The sequence below is a fragment of the Charadrius vociferus genome, unplaced genomic scaffold, assembly GCF_000708025.1.
Source record: "Charadrius vociferus isolate BGI_N301 unplaced genomic scaffold, ASM70802v2 scaffold760, whole genome shotgun sequence".
NCBI classification, from domain to species: Eukaryota; Metazoa; Chordata; class Aves; order Charadriiformes; family Charadriidae; genus Charadrius; species Charadrius vociferus.
The window spans coordinates 1,038,471-1,047,399 of NW_009647322.1; the positions used below are offsets into that span (position 1 = coordinate 1,038,471).

The window sequence follows — 8,929 nt, forward strand, 5'->3', positions numbered from 1 at the left end:
TAGGAGGTAAGAGAGGCTAAGAAGTTTAAAAGCAGACAAAACCAAACCTAAAACTTATGTATAGGAGCTTTATATCTCTTGCATGTGAAATGGAGTTAAAAGCCTATAGGGACGAGAATCCCTTATGCTCAAAATACTGAGGGGGGGAAGTAAATAATTTACAGTGTTCTTAGTTGCATTCTTCAGAAGCTGTATCTGAAAGATTAGTTTGTTATCTCTGTTCATGTTCATTTCTTCATGTGTTTTATCCCAGTAGTATTTCAGGTATTGCTTCTAAAAGAAAGTTATAGAAGCTAGAAAGCTTTCCCTTTACACCTGCAGTGCCTTTAAGCGTGACCTTTAAACTTAGGAATTCTATGGAAGAATTTCTGCAGTTGTATATACAATATTGAAAAATTTTCAATATTTTTTTTTTCTGAGAGATATGGCTAGTGACAGACATCTAAGTACAAAGACACAAATCCTCTTTCTATAGAAATAACTTTCCTGATCAATTTCTTGTATGAAAATATAATGCTTTTTTGGAATGGGTGGGACGATCTCACTACCTGTTGTTTCAGTGTTATTTCAGCGCATTATTGTAGGGGGACAAGTGAGAGGAAGAATGCTACTTTACTTGTTTTTTAGTATTGGTGCATTTTATAAAAGTGGCAATTTAGAACTAAGTATTTTTCTTTAAATCCTCTTATAGCAACATAGGCAACCAATTTCCAGGCCAAGGTGTTCCTGCTGGATTTTCTATGTATCCTGCATTCAGTCCCTTACAGATGATCTGGTGGCAACAAATGTATGCACGTCAGTACTACATGCAATAGTAAGTCTGCATTATTTTAGTTAGTACCAACTTACACTAATGAAAGAAAGGTATTAAAACCTTAAATGTTGTTTGCAGGATCAAAATGTGTGTGTTTATTTTGTCTGGCAGTGATGTTTTACAGTAAGTTTTGTCCAGCAAGTTATAAAATCCAGTTTTGTATTGGAATTACATTTATGTGTTAATAAGTAAAGATTTAAGGGAAAATGCAGTTTGTTTGGAAACTTTGTTTTTATTAGTGTAGAGAAGAAGACAAGAACAGGCTTAGAAATTTCCATGCCTGTTTTTTGACAAACTAGTTTTATGTTTAAATTTTTAGCCAAGCTGCTATTTCAGCCCAAGTGACTTCCAGCACTGAGCCGGCGAGATCTGCAGTTGCCCAGGCTGTAAATTCAGAACATGTTCCTGCAAATGAGCCCGCAGCAGCACCAAATGTAGCCGTCCAGGAGAACAGGCCTGTAAACCCGAATGTTCAGATGAATGCACAGGGTGGCCCGGTAGTGAATGAGGAGGACTTCAACCGGGACTGGCTGGACTGGATGTATACGTTTTCTAGAGCAGCAATTCTTCTGAGCATTGTATACTTCTATTCTTCCTTCAGTCGATTTGTCATGGTAATGGGAGCCATGCTGCTGGTTTATTTGTGAGTACAACAGTTGAGTACAGCTGCGGATCTGATATGTGGAGTATGCTGCTAGTGTAGAATCCACTTAAATTCTGAAAAATTATCCAAATGTAAAAGATTTGGCACTGCTCGTTTACAGTATAGTATGTTTAAAACAAAAAATAAAAAAAAAATAATTTCAAACAAGCCAAGAAGCTAATACAAAAAAAGAAAAATTCTCAAAACATATTTGCAGTAAGTTAACAGATCAGTATTGTAGACATGTACAGTTTTGGGATGGAAATTTAGAAAGCGGAGGTGAGAGCAAAAAAGTTCATGAAAGTAAAATTGCAGAGCGAAGCTCATTTATATTTCAAAAATAACATATGGGATTTGTGCAGTACATTGTGTTAGGCAGAGTTAAGGTAGTGCTACTGTAATGGTGGGCACTAGATCTGGTAAAAAAAATTTTTAGGTCCCTGCAATTATACAATGCATCCTAAAGGCCTAAGTGTGTCTCTGTTTTGTGAAGAAATATCAGTACTATTGTCATCACTTCCCTTTATATATGAAAATACCTTAGTGATGTCAATGGAAGTGGGAAACAGCAGTAATGTTTGATATTTTGGACTGATGTAATTCATCCTCACAAGGACTGTTCTGTTTCTCATGCAGATGCGAGAGCTGAAATCAGAATATACACACTTGAAAATGTAGGAGAGGCTTATTTAATTTACAGTGGTAATGTGGTTCAAGCCTCAACTGAAGTTTAAATTTTTTTCCAGGAAAATCTACTTTAAACTATGAAAATCAAGGCTGCAATTGAAAATTAATATAATCTAAATACTTAAAAGTGGGGAGGAGACCCCAAAAAAGTGTTCTATGGATTTAATCGCCTAACCATGGTAAATTATTCATCTTCTGGAGCAGAAAGAACAGCTCTTAGCAAGACCATTCTTAACCCAGATGTCAAAGAGTAGCCATCTGATCTAGAAGTAAGACTTGCAGAAAATACTTGCAGCTTCATTCATTTGAGAGTACTTGAAGAATCTACTGCAGTCGTTAGCTGTATCAGAAAAGTCTTTTTATTCCTTTCGAAAGAGAGGTTTTCAACTGTTCCCTTTTCTTATGCAGGCACCAAGCAGGGTGGTTCCCCTTTAGGCAAGAGGGAGGCCAACAACAGGCAGCCAATAATGTGGAAGTGAACCGTGATGGGCAACATGCAAACAATCCTGATCTTGAAGAGATGGTGAGTAAGAGCAGACATGTCTTTTGAGACTCCTATGTATTGTATTGTCAAGTATGCTGTAATGCCTGAACAGAAAGTCAGCTTTCATGAAACGCAGTCGGTTTAACCAGAAAGATTTCAGCATTGTCCTCAGTGTTGTGCCTGCTGCGGAAATTCTGTATTTTTCCAGTCTGACAATTACTTGATCGTCTCTAGTTCAGTCACAGACTTCCTTCATGCTACTTATTCTTCAGGAGGTTGTTCTTAGGGAAGTTACTTAACATAGGAAGGTACTGCTGGTTACCTTATGTCAGAGCTCTGGAAAGAAGCAGTTGAATTACTTCAATTTCTGTTTTTAAAGGAACGACTTATGGATGATGGGATTGATGAAGACAGCGGAGAAGATGCAGGTGAAGATGCCAGTACAGAGCAGCAGCCTGGATTCATGGCTTCTGCTTGGTCCTTTATCACAACCTTCTTCACATCGCTCATCCCTGAAGGGCCTCCACAGGTTGGCAATTAAAGTGAAAAAGGAACTGTGTTGGGCAGCCTCAGTAGCCATATGTAGAAGTGGAGCGGATTCTAGAGAGTGTTTTAAATACAGTGCAATTTCTGAAAATTTATAATGATATCTTTTTGATCATGGTGTACAAAAATGTGTATTTTTTTCTTTTGGCTTTCTCATGCATTGAATATTTTAAGCACAAGTGGACTACTAAATGCTTTCTTTAAGATTCTTCTTTTTCTGAAGAATAAAACGTAAAGATATTGGTCTTCCATGTTTTATTTTAATTTCAAATGTGTATTATACTGAGGCAAAAAGCTTGTACTTAATCTGCACCATTACCTCTTTAAAGAGCTGTTAAAAATACGAATGTTGACAAACCTTTCCAAAGGCTATCTATTCATCTGAATCACTGATGTATCTTCTGTTAGTTTTATGCAGGGTATGAATTATCACTTGGGATTTGGAGTTTGTATCATTCCTGAAAGCATGCTGTAAACACAAGGATTACTTGTTAATGGCATGTTGTCTTCATGCCACGAAATCCTAAGCCTCTTCTCATACATCTAGAAAGCTAAAAGCTTTTTCTTGAGGCTATATTGAAGTTTATTAAAGTTAGAGGTGTTTGACAGCTCTTCAAAGACAATTGACAGTGATGGGATAAACCTTAAGTGTTTGATACATACAGTACTTTTTAAGAAAAATATAACTGTACTGGGGGGAAAACATGTACACTAGTTTTTTTTAATAAAAACTGTTACGGTAACTCTTTTGGATGTTTATGCATATTTGAATGCAAACAACTAAATAGTGCATCATTAAAGATGAGGATATGATTGATTTGAGAGTGGAATAAAGTTATCATGGTGGCATTACTTGTATTGACTAAAGTGGTATGTTTGTAGCAACGCTTACGCAATTATGGGTATGATCTCAACATCAGGATATCTGTATTCTTAAAGTTAACCTAATTAAAACTGAGAAAAGGAAAATTATACATGAGATAATAGTGCAGTGCTATTGTCAGTTTGGTTTTGGTTGCTTTCTTTAGATTTTAATACAAGATTAATTTATTTTTGTTCCTAATTCTGAAGTTATGTGTTATCTAACATAAAAATGGCTGCAAACATTCTTTCATACTACAACCAAAAGAAAGCTTATCCTGTTTTCTAATTTCCAAGTACAGGGCAAAGCACTGAAATAGGTCTGGACAAGTGAGAAATAAGGGTTTATGTTTTGTTTCCTCATGTAAAACTGCTGAAGCTATGTAGTGAAGTTTTAAAGCTTAAAAAAAATTATTTTGAAACGCTTTTCAGGATTTGTGGATCTTATGGAGAGTTGACTCTCAACTGGAAAAAATAAATTTGAGTAATGATTTTAATTTAAACAGCTTAAATGGAATGTTTTTTTGACTTAATTTCTATTTCTCCTTTTGACAGATTTGTAAATAAGAATCCTTTTGTAAGTCTTACAAACATCAATTATTTTATTTGCTGTATAGGCAGCAGTGATGCATAAATCATGTTTAATTATGATGCTTTACTCCCATAGAATGATAGAGTCGTTTCAATTGGAAGAAACCTTAAGATCGAGTCCAGCCGTTAAACTAGCACTGCCTCATTACCACTAAACCACGTCCCTCAACACTACATCTGCCTGTCTTTGAAATCCCTCCAGGGGTGGTGACTCAACTGCTTCCCTGGGCAGCCTGGTCCAATGTTTGATAACCCTTTCTGTGAAGAAATTTTTCCCAGTATCCAAGCTAAACTTCCCCTGGCACAACTTGAGGCTGTTTCCTCTTGTCCTATCACTTGTCACTTGGGGGAAGAGACTGACACCCATCTCGCTACAGCCTCCTCTCAGGTAGTTGTAGAGAGCAACAAGGTCTCCTGTGTTACTATGGACAGCTGCTGTCAATTTAGGCTCTTTACTACATAAGCATAAAACGTGTAGGCCTTATCCAAGAAATTTTACCCTTTGAATTTGGTGGATGGATCTAATTTGACTAACATTTAAGAACTGTTACAAAACCTTATATTTTTAAAGGACTACCACAGAGTGGCAGTCTTGAATGTGGTAAGACTTATTTCTGGAATGCACTGAAGAGGTTTCATCTATTTGACCTGTGTGTTCTCTCCCTCTTACTTTTCCCAAAAGTTTATTTTTCTTCTTGTCCTGGGGTTAGGGTATCTGTAACCTGTGCAGTTATGACCTGGTATCCAGCTACTAACAGCTGTTAGTTACTTCTTGCTCTCATCGTCATTATTTAGGTTTCTTTTGTTTTCCATGCTATAGGAAGCAATTGTTGGTAGCGCTCTGCTATTGGCAGAACAGATGAAGAAAGATGCTGTTAGCCCTGATTTAGTTAAAAAGCATAGAATTGTCACTGCTTGTTTGTTATTCAGACAAGGAGAAACGTGTTTATAGGTCACACAAGGTTGAGAGAGTGAAATGGGAGATCCTAGCGGTTATTTAGATATTGAGGAAGATGTTCTGAGAGTTTTAATCAGATCGTAGAGCTGGAGCAATGAGTTGAAGAAGCCAGACTTCCACAAGAACATTTTAAGGTCATTGAACTTCCCAGCTTCCAGAACCTTACCCAGATCCCAGCAAAGAAAAGCAAAAAGATGGTCACTGAGGAAAATGAGTGAAAAGTAAGAATGAGATACAAAGCGTGACCAAAAAGTAGTAGAAGAGTTGGAGGCAGAGGAAAGCCAATGGGAGGAGCAGAGATAAGAGAACATGTGATCTTGAATAAATATGAAGCAAGCATTGATGGGCAGATTGAGGTAAGAGAAGTGCGTTTTGTTTTTCCTTTTATTTTCAGAAAAGGAAAGAGCTTGATAAAAATGAGTCAGATCAGGTCTTTGTTTTATGTGTTTCTGAGCAATTCCGGTATAGAATTGAACTGCATGAAATATGTAGCAGGTGATGATGGAATAGAAAAGAAAACCCTAGGAAAATAGTTGCTTTTTTTTAGTGTATCCGTGTCATAGAAACCATTCTATAGCATAAAACACAACGCAGTTGTGTTGTACAAGGCTTTAGGCAAAGGTAAGGTACTAAATTGTAGCAAATCTGTAACATGAGATGTAAGGACAGGCATGCGGATTAAGGCAGCATATTGTGCGCCCCCCCAGTATTAATGGTTCTGTGCATCACTCACTTCCTCAACTTTGAGTTAAGAAAAAGTGATTGAAATTCATTCTTTACCTTACAGGAAGACATGAAGTGACAGATACCCCACGTTTAGAAGAAGTCTGTGTATCTAATAGCAAGCCTGTGCCAGCACATGCAACAGCTGCACAGTGTGTTAAGGCAGAGATAGTCACACCAGAAACAGACACAAGGTCGAAGCATTTTCCATCCATAACACAACTTCCTGCGAAGAAAATGCAGCCCTATTACAGATGAGATCAGCAGTGCTGATGGAGGAGGTATATGAAGAGAGTAACACGTAGCCGCTCTTTTGCATGATTTCTTAGTATTGTGCTTACTCTAAAAAATAGTTTGTGACTGATCTATGTCCCTGCATACATCTGCACTGACCTTTTGACAACAAATTACAACGGGACTGTTGCTTTAACAAACGGGTATAGCATAAACTCAAACTGGAGAACTCTCTGATGCAAACCAGCGGTCAAAGGGATCCTTTTTCTCCTGTTGGCATGTGAGCTCGCAAGCTTTTCCTCATGCTGCTGTTTGGTTTGGAGACCTTGACAGGCAGCATTGGCTTTCCGTTTCCTGTTAAATTCAGGTAACTCTCAGAGAAATTATCATGTGGTACTTCAGGAAAAGGCTGCTTCTGTCTCAGATGTATTCTGCTGCCTTTTTACTACTGCTGTGGCAGAAGGAAGCAATACCATTGCGTGTGAGGTTTGTAATGGTAACAGGTGATGCTAAATCACTTTGTTCCATCATATGGTGTGACTAATCATGTTTCTGCTGCTTGTTCCCTGTACGACCTAAACGTTTTCTAGCGTAAGCCTTTTTTTTAGCAGCCTTTGCTATTGCAAGGAAGCAGTTCGGAATTTACCCCAACATAGTGATTGTGAACCCTGACCTGGTTTTTCTTGTGGGCCATCAGAGATAGAACGGCAGCCCAGCTGGAAGCACCCTTGTTAATTAGGTTGCAGACCTGCCTTTACTCTAGTGCCAAATTATCTAGGGTAATACTGTGTTACCTGTGCTGGGGAAGTTTTGATGCTACAGGTGTTTGGGTTAACTACATCAATGCCAGTGCGGTTTCGTGCGTGGGTGATGTGCGCTTCTTCCAGATTACAGTGTTGGAATAGGCGGGATGATGCAAACTGGGAATGAGTTACTTGACCACTCGCAGCCCTCGTTTGCTTCAAAGCTGCTGCTTGTTTGAGTAACAAGATAACACAAGGCAATAAATAGGTCTCATCACGGTTCTCACCCCCCCAAAAAAGGGGATTGAGCCATTGTGCGTGGCAGTGGCTCTCCGTGGGTGCTAGGTCTAGAGTGTCTGTTCAGCTACTGCCACGTGGGAGGCAGATTCTTGCTCGCAGCTGGACGTATTCACCTGCAGCTGTCTACGCAAGGCCTTGCTCTTGCAAGAAGCCGGGGTGGCTACTGTGAACGCTTCGCTGTTTAGACTTATTCGCAAGACCATCGACCATGGAGCACCGGTTGGAGAGGAGGGAAGCACATACTGGACCTGAAAGAGCTCTCCAGAAAAAGGTTAGGGCTGGCTCACTTACTTTTTTTTCTCTTGGAATTTACAGAGGCAAACACAGCGTCCAGTGGGAAAATACCCAAGCTGCACAATCACTATCTCCCATTCTTTACTAACATGTTAATTTGTGGTTGGTTTAGAGCTTTATGCTTTGTTTAAACAATATGAGGAAATGTTGCTGTATACAATAATATACATTTTTTTTTTTTTTTCCTTCCCCTTTAATGTGTGTCTGTGATACTGATGTGATTTCACTACTTGAATCGTTGCAGGGCCTGGGATGGTGAAGCTGAAGACCTGCAGTCATTATGTTGGTCTCTTTGTTTAAACTTTCATTTATTGCTCTGTGGGCCTTATGACAGCATAGTTGTTATGTGCTGCTTCTCTAATAAAGCTGGTCCTAAACTTTTTCAAGGCTGTGGAGGGGAAAGAAGGATTATAATCCTAGAATTTAATTCAGACTTTGCACGAAACACCAGGCGATCTTAACTGGTTTTCTGCATCCTCACATAATTTTGGTGGCTGTCCTAGGAATAAACTGCAAAATTACTGGTCACTTTTGGAGCAAGGAGCTTATACCAGGGAAGCTGCGTTTGTAGTTTAAATCTCACAGTGATGGTGGGGGTGTGTGTTTAAGTAGCACAAAACTTACAGAAAGACTTTTTAATGTTTTTTCCTAGCTTTGCAGAGAGGGGGAATCTAGATGGGAAGAGTTTATGGGTAGGAAGTAAATGGAGTTGTGGGTAGGTTACTTTTTAAAAAAATCTGTTGTTTGGGTTTTTTTTTCTTTTGTGTATGTGTGTCCAGATGTTTTCTTTACGCATTCAGAAAGACTGTGCTGCCCTTCACAGCTGGTTGGAAAGGAGGGCCGGTGTTTGTGTTGAAGTTGGCACGCCTGGGGGGCTTTCTTGAAGCGCTTTGGTCAGTAACCCGCTGCGAGTAACGCGATAACCGCCGCAGCGTAATAGGCGAAAGAAGAAAAACACCTCATGTGCGACGGGGTCATTCGGGAGGGACCCGGTCTCCCCCGTCCCGTCGAAGGCGAGCGCTGCTCCACCGCCACCGCTAGATGGCGCCGC

At 39.3% G+C, this 8,929-nt stretch overlaps 1 protein-coding gene across 1 annotated transcript in view; it reads left to right on the forward strand.

Annotated features, from left to right (window-relative positions):
- HERPUD2 (HERPUD family member 2) overlaps positions 1–4,027 on the forward strand; it is a 20,791-nt gene extending 16,764 nt beyond the window's left edge. The window contains exons 5-8 of the mRNA XM_009880074.1: positions 692–814; positions 1,134–1,457; positions 2,553–2,667; positions 3,008–4,027. Of these exons, the coding sequence (XP_009878376.1) occupies positions 692–814; positions 1,134–1,457; positions 2,553–2,667; positions 3,008–3,169 (724 nt within the window). The 3' untranslated portion in view covers positions 3,170–4,027. The remainder of the gene's footprint in view (positions 1–691; positions 815–1,133; positions 1,458–2,552; positions 2,668–3,007) is intronic.
- The last annotated feature ends 4,902 nt before the right edge of the window (positions 4,028–8,929 follow it).